This window comes from Trichomonas vaginalis, chromosome VI, assembly GCF_026262505.1.
Source record: "Trichomonas vaginalis G3 chromosome VI, whole genome shotgun sequence".
Taxonomy (NCBI): domain Eukaryota; phylum Parabasalia; order Trichomonadida; family Trichomonadidae; genus Trichomonas; species Trichomonas vaginalis.
This window is the reverse complement of record NC_067208.1, coordinates 5,987,133-6,008,503: the sequence shown is the minus strand read 5'-3', so window position 1 is coordinate 6,008,503 and position 21,371 is coordinate 5,987,133. Positions and strand designations below refer to the sequence as shown.

Below are 21,371 nucleotides of genomic sequence, written 5' to 3'. Positions count from 1 at the left end.
TTCAAACATTCATTCATGATCTCTTGATTTCCGCCTAAAAATGACAATTTTGGACACGTATCAGTTATTTTTGAGTTAAATTTCGTTCTCAAAAATTTGAAACAATCAACTGGTCCGAGAAAACAGCATAATTCAAGTAATAAATATCCTTCGTAAAGATGTGGATATAAATCGCTATGAAGTCTTTGATTCTCATTCACAGAAAGAGAATGATTTGATGAGCAATCTTTAGTGGTCATGAAATCTCAAAAATTTTCCACATGCCTAATATCTTTAAAATTCATTGGGAGTAAAATACTATGTTAGACATGTGGAAAACAATGCAAAGATTTGGGATGTAATTTATGATTTTGATATCAAATTGAATAGGCAAGAATTGCCAAAAAAAAGCCAGCTACAAGCATCCAAGCCCACTACCATGCTTGGCATTAAATTTGGTAACTCTACTATAGTTGTCCACCACATTTCAGATACTCGCAGTGAAAGGAATGCTATTTTACCTCTTACTTTCCAAGGAAAAGAAACTATCCCTTCCTACGTTATGATTCAAGAAGAAGGTTCAGTAGAATATGGAATTTACGCTAAACATCAGATTGTTAGATATCCTTCAAGAGTAATTTTCGGAGTTAAACACTTGATTGGTCATAAATATCACGATTGTTCAGTTCAGAAACTTTTGGAGAATGTTGGTTTCGAAATTCAGCCTGATGAAGATGATAATCCATTAATCGTAGTTGACGGCAAGAAATACATCCCAGAAGAAATTCTCGGTTTCTTGTTAGAATATGTGAAGGATACATGCAAGAGCTGTACAGGCCAAGAAGCTACAGACTGTGTCATTACTGTTCCTGCATACTTCAACAGCGCACAAAGAAATGCTGTCAAAACTGCTGCAAGAATCGCCAACTTAAATGTCTGCAAATTCCTCAGCGAACCAACAGCTGCTGCCATCGCCTACTACAACATCGAGCCAAAGGATAATATTCATTTGTTAGTTTTCGACTTTGGTGCTGGTACACTCGATGTTTCCATCGTTTACATTGATGGCCGGGTATTCATTGTCAAAGCTGTCGCTGGTAACTCAAACTTAGGTGGCGCGGATATAGATAAAATCATCGCTGACCATTGCATTGAACAGTTCCAGCCTGATTTTAATCCAAAAGATCCAAACAACAAGAAAAGCATGGTAGCTCTTCTTCAGTCAGCAGAAGAAGCAAAGATAGCACTTAGCTCAAAGAGTAGCTCACAGATTACCATTCCAAACTTTTACAATGGCCAAGATCTTACTCTTAGTCTTAGTGCTATGAGGCTCAACAGCTTGATTAGACATAAAATACTTGACCAAATTCCAACTCCAATCCATTCTGCCCTCAAAGCAGCTGGTCTCAAGCCAACTAACATTGATGGTGTATTACTTGTCGGTGGTTCTAGCATGATCCCAGCTGTTAAAGAGAAACTTGAAGAAATCTTCCCAGGAAAGATCTATCCTTACTTAAATTCATTGAAGGCTGTATCTGATGGTGCAGCCACAATTTGCCAGAAGATACTGAATGATCAACTCAAAGACTTCGAAGATGTTAAGGATTATGTCAATCCAGGAACAATCGCTGTCGTAGATGTTCAGCCAATTTCCATTGGCATCAAGACTGTAAACGACACATTCCAGAAATTCATCAACGCCAACGAGCCAATCCCACAGGAGACCCAAATGGAATTCAAGATCAAAGATACATCTACTTTCACCATCGAAATCTACCAAGGTGAAAGCACCAAGTGCTCAGAAAACGTATTCCTCAGAGATGTCACTTTCATGAATATTCCAAGGGAATGTACAAAAGTTTTTCTTAAAATTGCTATTAACAATGAAGGTATGCTCGTTGTCGAAGCTACTGATCCAGAAACACAATACGCCCAGACATTCGACTTCTGCCACGATGGCAAACTCAATGATGAAATGGTTCAGGAGATTATCAGAAGGCATAAGGCCGCAAATGAAACTGGAAAGAAGAAGGCTGAAGAAAAATTAACTCAAGTGTACGATGATAACAGGAGGTTGAAGTGCATCAACAAAGATTTATTCAGGGAAATTCAGAATCAAATCAATGATGCATTTGATGAAATTGATGATATAGATGATTCAGCAGACTTCAGGAAATTCTTTGAACTTGCTGATGAAATCAGTAAGAAGATTCGGAGCAATATTTAGATATCTTTTGAGCCATTTTGCTCCAAATCCCTTTGAACCATTTTGGTTATCGGCTACTTTATTTTTGACACTATGGCAAAAATATTTTAATGTAAAAAAAACTCCAATTCTCGGACATACGATTATTTTTGATTCAAATGCTGTTCGGCATTAAAGCAAAAATAATCATATACCTGAGAATTACACTTTTCCGATATTTTTGGGTCGCTTCGCGCACCTGACAAAACGTCGGAAAAGTGTAAATTCTCACAAATGAGAATGATAGCATTTACAAATTCCCTCAAAACCCAATCTGAACACTCCCAATTCGGAAACGTTAATTCATAGAATTGAAATAACACATCCGATACATATACTTAGCATCACTAATAAACACAATAAAATTCACATCTAATACTTATGTGTTTGTTGAATGATAAAAATCCTTTCCATCATGAGTAAACAATCAGTAGATCATTAATTTTTAGATTTTTGTCCAATCTTAAGTATTTTTACCAATAATAACATTGATTTGTAGTTCAATATCATCCAACAGTGAAAAGAGCGGTTTGAAATACCTGTAATAACATAATTTGATACAATATCAATAATCAGAACTGAATCAAGCAATTTTGTATTAATTCTAAAATTCCTTGTTGTGATGGTGATTGTATTAGATTGAAAAATATATTGCATTTAAAAAACGTACACATTTGAAAATTCCTTGTTTACAATAATCGTAAAACTCGTTACCAGGATGGAATGAGTGACGAAGAAACTGAAGTGGTAGTTGAAACGTCAGATGAAAATCATCCTGCATTAGTAATTCTTTCTAACCTCCTTGAAAGCGGACAGATCACACAAGATGTCTTCAATACAATGACATTTAAATTTAAAAAATTACATCAAGCATTTACACAATCCTGTTCAACAGAGCAAATATTACTTAGGAGGACAAGAGAGTTAAATAAGGAATTAAAAGCTCAGAAAAATACAATCCAAAATTCTGCAACACAGCAAGAGGAACATAGAACGGCATTGACTGCTTTGCGTCAGCATGTTACTAATATACAAGCAGAATTAGAAGCAACGCGTGAACAGATCGAACAAACTCAAGCAAATACAAAAGTTAAACAGAAAGAAGCAGATAAACTTCAAGATAAAGTTGCTAAAGCTCGTGATGATAAAGAGCTTAAGCTTGAACCTCTCAAGCGTCAAGTACAGATAGAAAATACAAACTTAGAACAACAAATTCAATTTTTGCAGAAACAGATCGAATCATTAAAAGCCGAAGGCCAGAGCCTCTTAAACTACATACAAGCAGATGAAGAACAGCTCGTTGAACTCGAGAAAAAGAAAAGAGCTGCAAATCAGAAAATGTTCGAAGTTGGCGCACAACCAAACAAAACGCGTGCCAAAGCCAACGCTGTCGAATCCTCCCATAATACTATGCTTACAGAAGAGAAAACAGCTACAAATCAGTGTATGCAACTCGAAGCTTCTTTGCAAACACTCCACAACCAAGCCCATGACTTAGAAACAGAGAACCAACATATCCTGAACGATATCGATGGTATGGTTCTTGCTACAAATGACATGAAAATGAAAGCTGAAGAATTAAAGACAAAATGCGCAGAACAAACGAATACAAAGCAGCAAAGAGAGTTCGAAAATCGCAAGATACAAAAGCAGATCACAGAAACAAACAAAGAAATCGCTGCTATTGAGGCAAAATTAGATGTTGGCTCAAAAGATATCGTAAAGAAAGAGAAAGAAGCTCAAAAGCTAGAGGAAGCTATAGCAAATCAGATCCTCGACAAGAAAGCTCTTGAAGGACAGTTAAACACTCTAAATCAAGATCAACAAAAAGAAGAAGAGAACAATAAGAAGATGCACGCCCAATACGAGAAGGCTATGGCTGCTTCTCAGGCCGCCCTTCAGCAGATTGTTCAGTTAGAAGGCGTAACTGCAGAAATGATGGCAGATATCAAAGCCGCTGTTCAAGATAAGGACAGAAAACAAGCAATTCACGATCAGTTATCTAAGAAGGAACACGAAATCGAACGCCAGTTAACAGAAGCTTCACTTATTAGAGATAGAAAAGCAAGAGAAATGGCTGCAATGAAGAAGAAGACTGTTGATGCTAAAATACAAGCAAAGGAAGTCAATTTGGACTATCTTGACCTCTGCAGAAAGCAAGAAATGATTAATCAGAAGTTGAAAGAATATTCAGAACTTTACGAAAAAGTGAAACTCGATAGAAACCGTTATGTAAACATCATCCAAACTTCGAAACAGTTAATTGTTGAACTTAAAGAGAAAATAAGAATTCTAGATAACGAAGTCGAAGTTTTGAGAAAAGAATTCGAAGATATCGATGATGAAGTCAAGCTAAAGAAGGCAGAACTCGATCAGGCATTCAAGAGAAGGAACAGTACTAAGTCAGAACTCAAGAATGCTCAACTTCGCAACCAAGATTTGAACCAGAAAATTGATTTCCAACAAAATGAAACTAAACGTTTGGAAAGAGTCCTCAGAAGTGTCGAAACAGACATCAAACTCAAGCATAACGACTGGAAGAAGCAGACAGCTTCATGCCAGGACAAGCAAAGAGAATTAATTGACTCTGGCGACAAGATGTGCATCTTGCGAGAGCAATTAAACACTCACGAGAACATCCTCAAGAACGGTGAAGTCGCTTTGAAGGAAAGAGAAGAAGAAACAAAGTTATTAGGTCTAAGATTAGATGATATCCAGAGAAGAATCGACATTATGTGCAGAAAAGTACCTCAAGTCAGAGCTTATGACAATGAAATTGCCGATCTTGACAAACAACTCGATCGCGAGCGAAAAGATGTTGATGTAATTACAAGAAAGCTCGAAAATCCAGATGAGCAAGCCAGACCACGTAAATACAATGGCAAAGACTTCACTCTCCAAGAGCTTGACAAGAAAGTTGCCACTTACGAGCAAAGAATCAACGAAAAAGGCCAACAATTATGGGAAAAACAAATTTTGTTGGATGAAATCAACCAAAAGATCGAAGCCCTTCAAAAAGACTCCCAAAAGGATGTTTCCAAGCAGGACAAAGTCTTCCGCAAGGGTGGAGAGATGAGAGCTGAATCCATGTCATTAGACAGGAAATACAAAGCTGCTTGTGCGGAAATGGCTTATTACGAAGGTATGAAACAAGTCTTAGAACAGGAGAAACAAGACATAGTAGAAGAAAGACAGATGGCGTCAGAAAGAACTACTCGCGGTGAAGCATTTGATGACACAGCGAGAAAGATCCTTCAGATGCACCAAAGAGATATAGAATCGAAAGGAATGCCTAGAAAGAAGTCCGAATTCGATTCTGATGATGACGATGATGAAGACAAAAAACCAGTTTCTAGGAGATACACTGCTTATAGAACTTCTGATGCAATGCTTATGCCATATGGTGCTTTCCCTGCATTCGCTGCTGCTCCTCCTTCTGGACAATTAAGACATTATAGAAAAGAAACACAAAGACCAATCGAATTGTAACTTTTTTTATTTATTTATTTTTATATTTTTATTTTTTTCTAAATGGATAATATATTTGTAAACAGTTTGATTTTCAGTAATAATCTTTATTATATTGCTAAGCTCAATGAGGTTTAGGTATAATGAATTGGTCAGCATATATTGTTGTTAAATTATGTAGCTCTCTTCAAGGGATTTAGATACAAAGAATACAAGAGCTCATATTCTAAAAAACTTTTTTGACGAGAATCGTTTTGTATTGATGTAAATGCATTTATTATATGCCTTAGTTAATGTGGATTCATATTATTGTTCTTAATTTGTAAAAAGACTCTTTGGATGACATGATATAAGCAGCAAAAACTTGTATCAATTGATTACTTTATCAATGACATGATTTGCGCATAGCTCCTAATTAAAATACTATGTAGAGGAGATTTGATTGAAACAGAGTTAATAAGGTGTAATTTAATAAAAATGATATATGTTTTATTGTATGAACCCATTTTGTCAGAAAAAGATATAATGATTTAGTGTAACATATCTATCAAGAAAAGAAGGATAGATGAAAATGTTTATCTCATATCATTAATGCATACTGAAATCGATATTTCGTAAATTTCAAGACAAAATGGAAATCTTTCATGTCATTCAATTAAAATCATTTTCGGAATACTTGTCAAGTCTTAAAGGTTTATCAAGAGAATAATATGTATGCTCTGATCCCAGATATGAATTTTGAAGCCAATCATAATTTAAAAAATAAGAATTTTTCAATGATTTGATAAAAATATTATTTTTAAATATTTTGTTGTCATTTCATTAAAATTTTTGTTGAAATTTTTCACTCGAATTTTGGCTAGTCCAAAAATGACACTTTAATTTCTGAATTTGGAATAGAGACAGCTATTCGGAACTTATTTTTCAGTTGTAAAATTTTGTCAGCAATTGAGTGTTGTCATAAAATTTGACTGTATGCTTGTCGGTAAGTATCGCCTTGTGAGAATTATTGGTGAAGGAGCATTCTCAAAGGTGTGGATAGGCTTTAATATCTTTACTAAAGACCAAGTTGCAGTCAAAGTTGTAAACAAACTCATACTCCGAAATCCTCATGATTTAGAAAGTTTATAAAGAGAAGTAAGTGTAATGAAACGACTAGACTATCCAGGTATTGTCAAATTTATTGACTATTTAGAAGATGAAGGCTCATATTACCTTGTTATGGAATATATTAGTGGTGGTGAGCTTTTTGACTATATTATTTCTCATACTCGTGTTGAAGAATCACTTGCAAAACGAATTTTCAAGCAAATAGCCTATTCTGTTGGTTATATTCATTCAAAAAACATTGTTCACCGAGACTTGAAGCCAGAAAATTTACTGATGACAGATTCTACTACTGTTAAGATTATTGACTTCGGATTATGCTCAATTGAAGCCGATAAGCCCCTAACTAATAAATGTGGTTCTCCAATTTATATTTCACCAGAAGCGCTTACAGGAGAGCCATATATGGGACCTCCGGCAGATGTCTGGGCCCTCGGCGTTATACTTTATGCGATAGTTGATGGCTCAGTACCTTGGAACTATAAAGATCCAGAAGAAATGCAAAAACAGATCTCTACAGGCTCATTCCTACCGATTGACAATATATCTGATGAATGTAGAGAACTTATTGTCGCTATATTAAACCCAGATCCTTCAAAACGTATCGACATTACAGGAATACTAGCTCATCCATGGCTATTCGGTATCAGAAACGTATTCCCACACTCCAAGCCTTGTTTCGTCCAAAGATCTGAAAATCTTTCACTTTCGGTCGGAGGATTTTCATCGTCCAACTTTAACGAGAACCAACAACCACTCGGATCCTTGTACACAGAATCCGTTCCGTCGCCTAAAAATGATCCATCTCAAAAAGTTACCCTTCAGAATTCGCCTGAGAAGCAAAAGATACAGCCAAGATCAATATCTCTAAACGTTGAGAACATGAATGATGATGAAATTCGCCAAGGAGCACAAAAATCTTCGAATGTATTATTATCTCAGACAATCAGCCACAGAGATCCAATGTTTGTTGCCAAAAAGTTGGAGAATGCTATTATTTCTGCCAATATTGCTTTTGAAAAAGAAAATCCGCTTTTATATACTTTGACAGATAACGATCTACAAGCACAAGCTGAAATTTGTCGATTACAAGGCTTCAGAAACATTTTCATCATTTCCTTTAAGAAAATTAAAGGAGATGATTTTAAATATACGAATTTTGTTTCTCCCCTACTTGATGCTTTCAAAAAGCACTAAGTAATATTTTGTTTTCTTGTATAATTTTAAAAATTTTGTTTATTTCTTTGAAATTTTAAAAAAATACAATATTTTATTCCTTTTTTTTAAAAAAAAAAACTCAATGATGCTTGAATTTCTTATACAAAGCAACTACAACGCCAACAATCACGCCAACTGTGATTCCAAGACCAATAATTGTTGAAAAACTAGTGTTGGTTTGTGGTTTAGCTTTAGCTTCTTCTCTTTCGAAGAAATTATCTATTTCTCCGAATGCTGTAGCAAGATCTGTTTCACCATTTGTATTAATTTCAAATTTAGATTCTGGGCTTGCGAAAAATTCGTCAATTTCTGCTTGCTTTAGTTTTATGTATGCATCCTCACTAGCATCATGTGTTTGATTGTATTTGCTACTAATTGATTCAAGATCTTTAATCAATTCTTCTGTTACAGCTGTGTCTTCGATGTTATCAATAATAGAATTGAAAATATCTTCTAGCTCTGCTATTGTATTGGAAGCGTTTCGCTTTGTTTCTTCGTCATGAGTTATAACAAGTTTCTCGGTGAGATGATAAATGGTAGGATAAATACGTTTGTGCAAAGTGTCATGAAGAGTCTTCGTTTTGGCAATTTTGTCTGTAAGTGAATCGATGTTTTGGAAAGCATCATTCAGTTTTTTAATAGAAACATGTCCAGATTGCAACTTCTGGGAGAGGTTCTCAACTAAATTGTGCATTTCTTCTTTAATTTTATCATACTGATTGTCCATATTGATGTTTCTTTGTTTTTTAGAAAAATTTGACAACACTTTTTTTTCAATATTCTAGGGGCGTGGTGCGCCAATGATATTCTTTCAAACAAAAAAGATTCAAAATATCATTGGCTTTTATAGTAATGGAGGTAATAAATGGATAAACTATAAATATGAAACTTCGTGTGTGTCATATTATTACTCTCATATATGAATATTAAGAAGATTATTTCAAATTTATATTACCATTCATGATGAGTTAACTCTAATAGCTAGATAGTTTGATATGAGTAAATAACAATTCTATTAGTTAAACATGTCAAATGAGAAGTAATATGCGTAGTTGTGTAAATATTCTCGTAACTCAGTTGAAATTTCTAACGTTTTCAAAATGACTGAAGGATTAGCAAAAGAAGCGCAAATCATTTTGCATTGTCCTTTTGATATCACAGATAAAGAAAGTGAAGAACTTCGTCAGGCATTCAATCTTTTTGATACAGACGGCGCAGGCATAATTAAGGCCGAAGAAATTCGCGTCGTTCTTGCAGTACTTGGCTTTAATCCAACATACGAAGAAGTTCAAGATCTTATTGCACGCCATAATAAAGGAAAACTCTCTGAAATTGCATTTGAAGAATTTTCAGAAATGATATTGGACAAAATTTCCGAATTACGCCCACGTTCAGACTTAAAGCGTGCATTCAGAAAGTTAGATGCAGACGGAAATGATGCTATTTCCCTTCAAGATTTGCAAGATGTTTCTGAACTTTTAGGACAAGACTTATCACGTGATGAACTTAGAGAAATCATAATGAATGCTCGCGATAAATCCTCTCAGTTTGATATACACACAAAAGATGTTGGTCAAATCACTGAAAAACAGTTTATTCAAGCTATTAAGAAGCTTTACTCATAATATATTTTGTTTATTACTGCATTTCATACAGATGTTGCTTTGTTTAATAAATTATCTAATCGATGAAAATATTTTTCTTGTTATGAAGGTTATTTAACTTAGATATCCAAATTATTATCAAACATGTTTGTTTTTAAATTTAGTTCGCATATGTCACTAAACTATTGATAGTTCAAATGGAAGATGAAGCAATTCAACAAATGTTATTGAGTTTTTAATTTGAATTTGATATCATTTTCGAATAACTATTAATATTTGATTCTAGTTTTCAATTGTATCGTTGAGATTTCAAGTGTGTACGAAAATTCAATCAAATTATTTATATTTATCAATAACACTTAGATATTTTAATTGGCTTTAGAAATCAAAAGTATTTGTGAAGGATCCATGCCTTAAAAACATATTTTAAAATTTCATATTTGATATGATTCAGTTTTAATGGAATTTTAGTTAGAAGATTTGCATTACTAGCCATACTCAATCCAATGTTAATGATTATTAAGAATGGATTTTTGTCTTCAAACCGAAAAAAAATTGAGGGAATTTGTAAAGCTGGGTGTTTGGCCTTCCTTTTAACTCAAATGTCGAGCCGTAACTTCTCTCGTACATTTAAGAAACCAATGCGCCCATACGAAAAGGAGCGCATGCACAAGGAACTTCAGGTCGTCGGTGAGTACGGTCTTAAGAACAAGCGTGAGATCTGGCGTGTATCATATACACTTTCTAAGATCCGCCACGCCGCTCGTGAGCTCCTTACACTTCCAGAGAACGATTCAAAGCGTATCTTCGAGGGTGCTGCTCTTCTTCGCCGCCTTACAAAGCTCGGCGTTCTCGATGAGTCCAAGCAAAAGCTCGATTATGTCCTTTCTCTTACAGTCAACGACCTTATGGATCGCCGTCTCCAAACACAGGTCCACAAGCGTGCTCTTGCTAACTCTGTCCACCATGCTCGTACACTTGTTTCCCACCGCCACATCTCCGTCGAGAACCAGCTCGTCAACCAGCCAGCTTTCCTTGTCTGGAAGGAGTCTGAGAAGAACATCAAGTACGCCGACACATCAGTCATGACAACCGAGAAGCTCGGCCGTAAGAAGCGTGTGCGGGCTCATGCTCAGACCAAGAAGGCCGATGAGGAGTAATAAGTAAAGACCCCTACATTGAAATTTTCATCTTGAGATTTTATCGAATTTTTACCAAGTTCCAAAAAAATCAAATATGACAGAGTAATACAAAAAATGTCTTGAATACTTTTGAATATTCCATTGAACTAATTTATATATTTTTTTATATCGAATGATATTTGAGATATATATTGTAAAAATGTTTGTCATGATGATTTGATTTATAAAAATAGCTGTAATAACAATTAATTTTACATACAATAAAAAAAATATTAAAAATAAAATCAAAAATAAAAAATAATCACTTAAGTATTTGATTAGTCAGATGTACTTGAGGTTCTTCTGGGTTAACATCTACGAGTTTCAAGTGCTCCTCGTAAAAATTCAATAAAACTTTTTGATTGTGTTTTCTGATAATTGCTCCATCAACAACGACATGCTGCTTTTCTCCTGCATATTTTACTAGGAAATAACGTTTTCCATTATAAATTTTCATTCCAACAATTTTTTCGACTTTCCTATGACCTGTTTTTTCTGTATTTTCATTTCTTTTAACTGGAGCTGGTTCTGGAGCAGGGTGAACTGGATTCATCAAATTATTAATGTTCGTTAGCGCTTCAGGAACGTGAGGAATATCTGCTTGAGCTGGATGATTCATAAGAGTAGAAATTGATGTGAATGGTTGATCTTGTTGAGTTTGTGTTGAAGGAATTGTTTGTTCAATTTTTTGTGGTTCTGATTCGTGAGTAATTTTCTTTTGTTCCGCTTCAGTAGGATTATTTAGTAGATTTAATATATTTTCTGGATGAACCATTGAAATTGTCGGAGGTTTTTCTATATTTGGTTTAATTTCTGGATTTTTTTCTGTTGGAGTTGTAGCAAGTAAGTTCTTTATTTCTGATATTGATGATTCTGTATTTGTTAACGTAGTTGAAACTGTATCTGGTTTATCATTCATTTACTCCTTTACAAAAAATGAAAAAGATAGCAGCACATGTATAATTTCAATATGTATATAAAGAAAGAAAAATAATGCTTGCTACAAAAATTCTTAATGTGCTGGATTTTATTGAAAATAAAATTGAATTCATGATTTTGATGGAATTTGATAATCACATTGTAATACTTATATTCTTTTATAATAAAATATGAACTCAGATTTCGAAAATATTGATAATTTAATATAAAATTTTGAAAATTGAGAGGAAATCGATTATTTGAAATTTTGGAAATGATTCATGCAGAAGAAAAGCACAGAGAGATAATAATGAAATATTTATATGAGCAACCTGAGATCAATGCATTTGCAATTGGTGATATTTATAACTATGGCTTTGATAAACCATTTCAAGACGTTTGGATTGATAATGAAACGAACATCAATGCTGTTTTAGTTCGCTATTACGAAAACCTTTGTATATGCAGCTACAATCATCTTATTTTTAAGGACTTCATACAAGAATTAATTGATAGCAGTAAAATCGAAAGCTATTCAGGCGAAACATCATATATTCAATCATATAACTTCGATAACTTCCAAAAGAAGACTCATCTTACACTTGCACACTTCACGAAAGAAAACAATTCTTATGACTACTCTTTAGTGAAAAAGCTGAATGTTGAACATCTCGACCAAATCATGGATCTAATGCAGCAATGTTTTGGTTACAAAGTTGAAAGAGAAGCCATTAAAAATGAGTTTTTAACGAATACTTGCCGAGCATATGGCATTTTTGATGGAGACAAATTAGTATCAATGGCAAAATCTACCGCAGAATCCGAAAAAATAGCAATGGTAGTCATGGTTTGCACAGATAAAGAATATCGAGGTAAAAGTTATGCATCAAAGTGTACTGCAAAGTTAAGCAATGAGTTATTATCAGAGGGTAAGATTCCGTGTTTATATTACGTTGATCCAATTGCTGCAAAAATTTATATGAAATTAGGATATGAGAATATTGGTCTCTATAGTATGATTAGAAAGTCTGAATAGAAGAATATACTATTTTTCAATAGAATGCAATTTCATTAATATTATTTTTGAAATATTATTGTAATTTTGAATAAATATTATTGTTTTGAGTAAACTGATTGTCATATATAAGTATATATACTTTATTGTCAGAATGGTAAAAAAAAATTATAATTTTTTAGAGAACATACAATATATAAACAACTTATTTAGTATGAAACAAAAGGTTTTGACGAGTGAACAAATTCTATTGACTCTGAACTCTGTTGTTGTTTCGGAGTTTGCTGAGAAAAAGAATAATTTGGTCGAGACAATGGTCTTATATAATTCTGTTCCATTATCTGTCTTTGTGGTTGATTTGGAGTTGAATATGTAGGTTTTGCTTTATTTTGATTCTGGTCGTAAAATGAAAAATTATAAATTTCTTTAGGTTGTTCTGTTTTTGCCATTGCAGCAGGGTTATCTTCATGAATTTCTAATGGTACGCCTATATCATAATCATATTCTGTTGTATCTCTTCTGAAAATCTGAAATTGAGGTGAAAATGATGAAGATGTCTGTTGTTCTGGTCTGTACGCTTGCTGATTAGTTCTATATGTCTGCTGGTCTGTCATAACAGAGATGTCATGCCTATCTTTTTTCAAAAACATTTTACCCAGATTTTCCTTACTTTTACCACCCCTCTAAAGCTGGGGACACCGCCTATCGTTGGGAGTAGCTATTAAATAGAACCACCAAGGGTATTTTTCGAGCTGCCGGTGTAGTGTAGTGTAAACATCCGACATAATGATTCATTATGCCAAGGTTTGATTCCCATTTAGCCAATTTTTTTCTTTTTTGGATCATGAATTTTTTTTTGGGTCACTATAAGATTTGTTTCATGTTCTAAATCTGCTGCATATGTAATCTATTTTTATTTACCTATTTTTTAAAAATCTATTGGATTGCCAAATTTGAATATATTTAAAATCATAAAAATCCAAAAAAACTATAAATATATGTTTTATGCATAGTGCCGATACTCAAATATCAAATTACTTAGATCCATGAATAATATCCGAATTTTTTTTCTTAAAATTAAACTTCAAAACTTCTTGCAATCTTATTCTTAATCAATTGTAAATTTTTAAAACCATTTTTTAAAATAATTTTGCGTAAATTTTATTCTCATGTTGTTTTAATCGAAAATTGATACATTTTCAAAAAAATAATATTGACTTATGAAATTCATTTTTAAAGTGAAATAGTATTGTTTTTATTAAAGTATATGAATAATATATAAAAAATTAATGAATAATATAAGCAGATTTTTAGTTTACAAAACAAATATGAGCAATGCAATTTCAAACTTTTGCTGGCAATTTCGATATTGCTCAAGTTTGTAGTATTTGTGATACCTATAACATCGGCTTAATCAAAATTCGATTTTTCTTATGAGTTATTGAGAAAATTTGATTGCAAAGAGAAGGATTTCGACGTTTTTGATAAACTAAGAGCTGAGCTTTAGGGGTTCAGTTCATTTATGGCTGTAGTTTGATGCGTAGATCTCTTTTTTATTGTAAATTCTTTCAGCATGGAGATCGAGAATGAATCTTTTGAGAACTTTATGAGTTTTTACACCCGTAAAGAGGTCCTTCGAGGAAAGATAGTCCAGACTACATGAAGATGTGGGTTAACAAAAAAAATCCGATGGTTTCCCCATATTCATGTAGATCTTCGAAAAAATGAGCACCAAAAAAGCCAAAAAAATAGGCTTTTTATTGGATTTGTACACTAGATCAATAATCTATTTAGGATCTGACACTCTTTTTAGCCAGAGATATGAGGTCCTTTCTAGGAAAACGATCTATTCATCCATAAAAAAAATGAATTATCGTTTTCCCCAGAAATTACATGGGGAGTGGTAAAAGTAAGGAAAATCTGGGTAATTTAATTTGTCACTTTTATTACAAAATTTTGCAACAATGAATGAGTTATTAGATTATGGAGATAGAGCAATCACTAGACCACCACGTGCCCGTTACGATCTCGAAAACATACCAAACGAATTAGAAATTGCAAATTACGGAAAAATTCGAAGGCATCCTGTCAAATTTCCAAATTCTCGTGGATTTACAATTATTGGTTCGTACTACGGTCCAAACGAAACACAAGAGGAACCATCTTGTTTGATCTATTTGCATGGAAATGCTAGTTGTCAGCTAGAAGGTACGTATTTAATTCCATTCTTAGTTCCTCATGGTATTTCTGTATTTTGCTTTGATTTTTCAGCATGTGGAAAGAGCACTGGAAAGAGAATTACGCTTGGTTACCTCGAAAAAGACGATGTTGCCTGTGCAATTACTTATATGCAAGTTCATTTCGGCATCAAGAAATTTGTACTCTGGGGACGATCAATGGGTGCAGCATGCGTGTTTTATTCGATTCCTTACAATCCAGAAATTGTTGGCGCAGTTGCTGATTCTCCTTTTGCTTCTTTGCCAATTCTAGTCAAAGATTTATCAGCAGAGATGGGAGTTCCTCGATGTTTCTCAGGAATTACGATGCGACTTTTAGCAAATAAAATTATTCAATCAAGCGGTTTTGATATTAGAGAATGCTTACCTGTAGAAGAAGCCAAAGTATCTACTACACCTGTTTTCATCATTCATGGCAAAGAAGATGACTTTATTCTCGTAAAACACGCACATCAATTGTTCGAAGCTTACAAAGGACAACAAAAGCGATTAGTAGTAGTTCCTGGCCAAAATCATAACAGTGATCGTCCAAATCAAGTTACTTCCGAAGCAATTCAGTTTATAGGAAATTGTCTTGGAAAAGCAATCCCTCCTGATACTATTACGGCCCAAATTGGTGCTGGTGCATTGCACTTCGCTGGTTTGGACGAAATGATTACAAATATGGATGATGAAGATTAAAATTTTTCCATTCATCTATTGGCGCGATATATATGTAGTGGTTATTGTTAATTTTTTCTAATCCTGCTCAGAAGCAAAATAATATTTCTAAAAATGTATTTTTCATGAATTAATTTTGAAATTTCCACTAAAAAACTTTTCATTGTTCTAGAAAATTAAGGGATCAGAACAATAACTGTGGTAAAAATGAGTTATTGTTTTGGAAATACTTATTTATAGGCGAATTCAGAGATTGAAATTTCTAATTATTAAATCGAGAAGGAAATAGTTAATAATATGTATAAATAGATGAATTTGTGGTTAAAAGTTCATAATTTTTAAAGATTTGAAAGAGAATTGAAATTCAAATTGACAAATGTTTGACTTAGAGTGATATCCTTAAGATGTTATAAGACAGTTTAATCAAATTAATTTAAAGTACATTCAATTTTATTCTAATCTAAAATAAATAAAAATATGAACAGATTGTTATAACTAAATGGTAAACTTTGACGACATGTTATACAATAATCGATATCTTTATCAATGACAGCAGAATACCTCGGAGGAAGTGTATTATTGAATCGAGTATTTCCAAAAAACATCCGAACATATGCCCTTTTCGCTGATACACCATTTTTAACAACAATTCTTAATTTTTCTGATTCTACTGGCGTATAATCTATATATCTATATTGATTACCAATTTGGAGCAAAAAGGTACTCTCATACGTATTTATGCATACCATGTATTTGGTATTTAATTTTGCAGCAATATCTGTTTGCTCATCTCTTATCCTGTTACCGCGCAAATCACAAATCAATTGGTGTTTAGATTCATGCATAAATGCAATAATTCTTATTGACTGGCTTCCAAACCCTATTGAATATCCACCTGTTCCATTTTCCCAAAGAAATTCCATACATTTTCTACCAGAAACAAAATCATCACTTGTATACATAGCGTAAGTTCCCGATGCATAGTACAAGTTAAATGATTGATTATCAGAAGATGTATCAAAACTCAACCTAATAGCGCTAAATTATGAAAAGATTTCTGATTTCCGATTATTTTCCTCTCAAAAAATATAGTTGATTTTTTTCCAACGCAGGCAATTTATATCAATCTCACCTCTCTTTTCCTCATGTTTATCATCTTTTTTGTCTATGAAACTTACCAAATTATATAGATTATTGATCAATAACCCCAACAATGAAAATTGTATATTTTGGAATGTTTAATAGTGGAATAAACTGTAAATCAAATATATATAAATTATGGTTGGCTATAATAAGTAATTACGCTTTGTTTTATTTATTTTTGTGGAATGTCTAATTATGAACCCCTTCTCCAGGCGCATCCTGTTTTGCATGCGATAAAGAAGGGGTTGATAATGTTTGATACCGTCGAGTACTTGAATAGGAAAGGAAAGATAAAGGAAAAATACTTCTGTATGCATACTTCTGGAATTTATATATTATATCAAAAGGCATTTACAAAAAATTATCAAGTTTCTCGTTTTATACCATTAATCAATCTTAAGAGAGTATTTATTTCAGACAAACAATTAACTTTCGAAAGTCCAAATGATAAAATTACAATTTATCATCATAAACATCTAAAAATTGCATCTAAAGTAACAACGGTTTTCCAAACTCTTTTCGAACATCCATCATTGAAGCTCGAAATCTTTATAGAAGACAAAATTAGATCAGAATACGAACAGCACTACTTCAATTATCAGCCAAACAATGCTCTTGCAGATAGGTTCATTGCATGTATATTACTATGCAATCAACCTTTTGTCGAAAATACAATCAAAGAAACTTATGATTTTCTATGCACAGTCAGTGATACGCTCAACATCAATTCGGAATGGATAAATAATCCATACTTGCAGGCTATAGCACAAACAGCTGTCTACGATCACAATATTCATGATTTAAACTTAAAAGGCTTCTCTATGGACTTGTTTTCACCTTATTTCCATATGTTTACAACCCTTAACTCTACTATTAGCAAAATTTACATCAAAAGTATTGATTTTACGCATCCTTTGAAATCATTGGATTCATTATTCACCGAAAGCTCATGTATTAAGGCAAAAGAGTTCAGATTCAAGGATTGTAAGTTCGGTTCTCAAGCTGCATGTGATTTCTTTGAAGCTTTTACTCATTATCCAGCACAAATTGAAATTTTAACGTTCGAAATCTGCCAATTCAATGCGAAATCGTTAGATTCGTTCTTCCAGACATTATTCTTCAGTAACTGTTTCCATAATCTCCAAGTTTTTCAGATAAAAGACATTTCCGGATTTGATGACCTTTCTTTCTTCCTTTTTCAACTTGTTTCATGTGGTTGGGTGTTAGAGACTCACTGTCTGAGGTATTTGGGAGCTCCTGGATGCAATTTAACCCTTGAACAGTTGATTCCTCAAATTCTTCAACTGGATACTGAATTTTCTGACTTGGATTTGAGTGGAAACAACTTCAAGACTCCGATCAAAACAAAATTTGATATAAACCGCAGCTTTACAACTTTAATTCTCAAAAACGTGAATTTTGGACCGAAATGTTTGCTTTCTCTGCTCAAATCCCTGCAGAAAGTGAATCATAAATTCAACCTGGATATATCAAACTGCAAGATGACCGCTGAATCATGGAAAGATTTCTATGAAAATTTGAATCAAATTAAAATTCAAAATTTACAAAGCATAATATATGACAGGAACCCTCTAAAACCTGATAACATACAGCAATTCTGCAGTTTCATCATGAATCAGCCAAGTTTGAACTCAATTTCAATATCAAATTGTATATCTAAGGTTGATATCAATTCTGTTGTTCCGCAACTAACAAATCTTGTCAATACAAAGTCAATAGAGTCATTGACTATCGCTTGTACCCCAGAAAACACGCTTGGAGGCTTAATTTTACCAATAATTTTTACAGCGCTCTCCAAGGGAACTCTGAAGAAGTTAGATATATCAGGCCAAGCAGGTGGTGAGCGAATTATGTCTCAAATCCTTCAAAAAATGACTCCTTCTTTATCCGAAATTAATTTTGACGGATTTTTGCCAAGCGACGGTGAAGCCTTCTTGAACATATGCGAGTCATTCATGGAGAGGCCTTATATCAAGAATATTACGTGGCCAGGCTCAGATGTGAAAGGATGTCTTGCTAGAACTAATCCGCAGCAACAAAATGACTTAGCGAAGAAGATACAACAATTGAAGACACAATTTAGTAATAAATATGGCCACGTTGATGAAAAATTTGATTCAATAATCGATAAGAACTTGAAGACGCAGCCAAATGATAAGCATTCATCTGGTTATGAAATGGGAGATGACCTGAATAGCCCTCCGCAAGATTTAATCAGATCTAGATGCGGATTAGCAGAAAATTACGAATCAATGAAAGATTTTGTAAAATATGATCCTGAAACAGAACTACTGATTAAAGAATGTAAGGATGTCTTTGGAATTGACCCTGTTTCAAAGATATTTGCTCAAGTTAATTTCCATACTCAAATAGATTATTTAATACAGAATATAGAATAAAGAAAGTGTTTATAATGTTTTTATTTAATGGCTTAGTGTTTTTTAATGCATAATTTTGAAATTTTCCAAAAATATTGAGGAAAAAGAATTAGAAATGAGCGATAGATACTCTGAACCGCCTTGATAGTCATATTTGATTAATATTCTCCATTGGATTTGTTATCTATCCATAGAATGAACGATCGATCATCTCAAGACATGTTGAAATTCATTATTTCATGTTTCAAATTGCTGAGATCAAGTTATAGCTTGTTTTAAGAGCATTACAAGTCTAATGCGAAAATGATGCCACAGATCCGTTGCACAAAATTAGAGAGTAATCGACATTTTGTGTGAGCGTATATGACTGTTTACTAATATTGGTATTTTTCAATTTTTATACCAAAATAAAAATTGAATGGTTTATCAAAAAAATTATGTTGAACGTGCTCCTTCAAATTTTGAGCAAATTGATTGAAGCAGAATTTTTACATATATTATAGTGCAACTAAGCACTTTATGTGTATTTTTAAAATCAATTTGTGATTTTACGTGAATTTTATACTGGCAAACTCGTTTTTTCAATAGATGATTTTTGCATTTTTGCTTTCATTTCATTTAGCGGCTTTAGCACAAGGAAGAAGCAGTCAGTCTATTACAGCAGCCACTACATTAGAAATCGAAAAAGACTATTATTTTGTTATTATCAATCCACAATACTTCACTGTTAATGATGAAGATGCCAGAGTTGTATATAAGTTCTCAGAAAAGACAACGATTACTGTTAAACTCAGTGGATCATATACAAAGCAAACAATTTACTATTTTTGTGGCAAATACGATGATGCCGCTTTTGTTGACTTTGCAATCGGCTTTAGTCCAGCTCCATTGCTCCCTGGTTCAGATTTTCCACAAGATGATTCACAAAAGATGTATACAGTCTTCTTACCAACTGCTGACACCACATATACAATGCAATTCCATGGAACTTATGACTTTTTAGACTATAGCCTTAATGGAGGAAACTTCGAGCACAAAGACAACAATGATACTTATTATACATTTGATGTCAAGGCAAACCAATATTACACCATTCGTATTCGCCCAACTGGCATTGAAACACCATTGGCACAGATTGTGAATCAAAAAATCACTTCTACAAGCTTGCCGGATTATTATTCAGTCTACGGAACATATAAATACGAAGATTGTACTTTCTGGGCTGATAGTATCGATGGAAGCTCTGTACCAGCACCAGTTAATAACTCGGCTCTTAATATTGGTATTAATGACCTTGTTTTTGCCAAAACAGCATCAGGAAATAGTTCACTCAAGTACACAGTTAATGCAGATAGTGTTTTCATCATCACAAGAACAGCAGATATGACAGGAATCACTGGCAAAGTTACATACGTCGAGAATAGTAAGGAAAAGCCATCGAAGGAGTTTGATATCAATGACAAAACTATTACAATCGTGTGCAATGTCGAAACTACAATCGAAATTTCCTCATCCTTATATCCAGTTGTCAGAGTTGTTCTTTTAGATACCAAGAACGTTCCATATGCAGCTGGATGGGCAGCAATTCTCGGCCCTGCTGATTTCTCCCTCACATCTGTAGTCGAAAATAAGACATTCGCAGCTTTCGTTTCAAATCCAACCAGAAACACATTTTCAGCCAGTTCCGCTGATTACACGATTACAATGTACAGTGCCAACAGTACAAAACGAGATTCAGACAATACTTCTTATTCAGAACCAGCTATTGTCCACTTCAAGGTTGGCAAACTGAAAGATGATATTGTCGCTAGTATCCAATTTTCAACCCACCTCTTTGACACTGCTTACTATGATGATATTGTCTTCAATACTGATTCAGAAGAATCCCTCCAGGCAGGAATTTACACCAAGAAAGCATCTTCTAATACTGGAGTAATTGTCGGTGTTACTATTGCTGTTATCATCGTTGTTGGAGCTGTTATTGCATTTGTTGTTTACTTCCGCTGCTTCAAATACGCTGATTCGGTTTAAACTATAGTAAAAATACCCTATTTCTGCTATTATCTTTAAAATTTTTATTTATAACAAATATTATTTTTTAAATAAAGCAATTTACATAATGATTTTCAACATAAAATGTTCCTACCAAACCAAAATTTTTCATTTCATTATACACAAATGCCTTGGTTTCATTTCT

General features: G+C 33.5%; 12 protein-coding genes across 12 annotated transcripts; 9 read left to right on the top strand and 3 right to left on the bottom strand.

The window, feature by feature from the left end:
- Positions 1–418: 418 nt before the first annotated feature.
- On the top strand, positions 419–2,206 carry TVAGG3_0813440 (ATP binding; the record flags this gene model as incomplete). The annotated part of the gene is made up of 1 exon (XM_001315050.1): positions 419–2,206. One exon carries the CDS (start codon positions 419–421, stop codon positions 2,204–2,206), a length of 1,788 nt encoding a protein of 595 aa, XP_001315085.1.
- Positions 2,207–2,930: 724 nt separating this feature from the next.
- Positions 2,931–5,782, top strand: TVAGG3_0813430 (cilia- and flagella-associated protein 58-related family; the record flags this gene model as incomplete). The annotated part of the gene is made up of 1 exon (XM_001315049.1): positions 2,948–5,713. One exon carries the CDS (start codon positions 2,948–2,950, stop codon positions 5,711–5,713), a length of 2,766 nt encoding a protein of 921 aa, XP_001315084.1.
- An 888-nt stretch (positions 5,783–6,670) lies between these two features.
- Positions 6,671–7,996, top strand: TVAGG3_0813420 (protein serine/threonine kinase protein; the record flags this gene model as incomplete). Its single annotated transcript, XM_001315048.2, has 1 exon — positions 6,839–7,996. One exon carries the CDS (start codon positions 6,839–6,841, stop codon positions 7,994–7,996), a length of 1,158 nt encoding a protein of 385 aa, XP_001315083.1.
- Positions 7,997–8,075: 79 nt separating this feature from the next.
- TVAGG3_0813410 (uncharacterized protein) lies at positions 8,076–8,765 on the bottom strand (the record flags this gene model as incomplete). The annotated part of the gene is made up of 1 exon (XM_001315047.1): positions 8,097–8,744. One exon carries the CDS (start codon positions 8,742–8,744, stop codon positions 8,097–8,099), a length of 648 nt encoding a protein of 215 aa, XP_001315082.1.
- Positions 8,766–9,110: 345 nt separating this feature from the next.
- On the top strand, positions 9,111–9,785 carry TVAGG3_0813400 (calcium ion binding; the record flags this gene model as incomplete). Its single annotated transcript, XM_001315046.1, has 1 exon — positions 9,118–9,642. One exon carries the CDS (start codon positions 9,118–9,120, stop codon positions 9,640–9,642), a length of 525 nt encoding a protein of 174 aa, XP_001315081.1.
- A 431-nt stretch (positions 9,786–10,216) lies between these two features.
- TVAGG3_0813390 (Chain J Uncharacterized Ribosomal Protein) lies at positions 10,217–10,985 on the top strand (the record flags this gene model as incomplete). Its single annotated transcript, XM_001315045.2, has 1 exon — positions 10,224–10,781. The coding sequence occupies one exon, from the start codon at positions 10,224–10,226 to the stop codon at positions 10,779–10,781; it is 558 nt and encodes a 185-aa protein (XP_001315080.1).
- A 21-nt stretch (positions 10,986–11,006) lies between these two features.
- On the bottom strand, positions 11,007–11,794 carry TVAGG3_0813380 (uncharacterized protein; the record flags this gene model as incomplete). Its single annotated transcript, XM_001315044.1, has 1 exon — positions 11,065–11,721. One exon carries the CDS (start codon positions 11,719–11,721, stop codon positions 11,065–11,067), a length of 657 nt encoding a protein of 218 aa, XP_001315079.1.
- A 200-nt stretch (positions 11,795–11,994) lies between these two features.
- TVAGG3_0813370 (N-acetyltransferase family) lies at positions 11,995–12,756 on the top strand (the record flags this gene model as incomplete). The annotated part of the gene is made up of 1 exon (XM_001315043.1): positions 11,995–12,756. One exon carries the CDS (start codon positions 11,995–11,997, stop codon positions 12,754–12,756), a length of 762 nt encoding a protein of 253 aa, XP_001315078.1.
- Positions 12,757–12,919: 163 nt separating this feature from the next.
- TVAGG3_0813360 (uncharacterized protein) lies at positions 12,920–13,462 on the bottom strand (the record flags this gene model as incomplete). The annotated part of the gene is made up of 1 exon (XM_001315042.1): positions 12,945–13,349. The coding sequence occupies one exon, from the start codon at positions 13,347–13,349 to the stop codon at positions 12,945–12,947; it is 405 nt and encodes a 134-aa protein (XP_001315077.1).
- A 1,235-nt stretch (positions 13,463–14,697) lies between these two features.
- On the top strand, positions 14,698–16,680 carry TVAGG3_0813350 (palmitoyl-(protein) hydrolase protein; the record flags this gene model as incomplete). Its single annotated transcript, XM_001315041.1, has 1 exon — positions 14,700–15,653. The coding sequence occupies one exon, from the start codon at positions 14,700–14,702 to the stop codon at positions 15,651–15,653; it is 954 nt and encodes a 317-aa protein (XP_001315076.1).
- Positions 16,681–16,964: 284 nt separating this feature from the next.
- TVAGG3_0813340 lies at positions 16,965–19,261 on the top strand (the record flags this gene model as incomplete). The annotated part of the gene is made up of 1 exon (XM_001315040.1): positions 17,624–19,195. The coding sequence occupies one exon, from the start codon at positions 17,624–17,626 to the stop codon at positions 19,193–19,195; it is 1,572 nt and encodes a 523-aa protein (XP_001315075.1).
- Positions 19,262–19,503: 242 nt separating this feature from the next.
- Positions 19,504–21,246, top strand: TVAGG3_0813330 (uncharacterized protein; the record flags this gene model as incomplete). The annotated part of the gene is made up of 1 exon (XM_001315039.1): positions 19,763–21,205. The coding sequence occupies one exon, from the start codon at positions 19,763–19,765 to the stop codon at positions 21,203–21,205; it is 1,443 nt and encodes a 480-aa protein (XP_001315074.1).
- Positions 21,247–21,371: the final 125 nt, after the last annotated feature.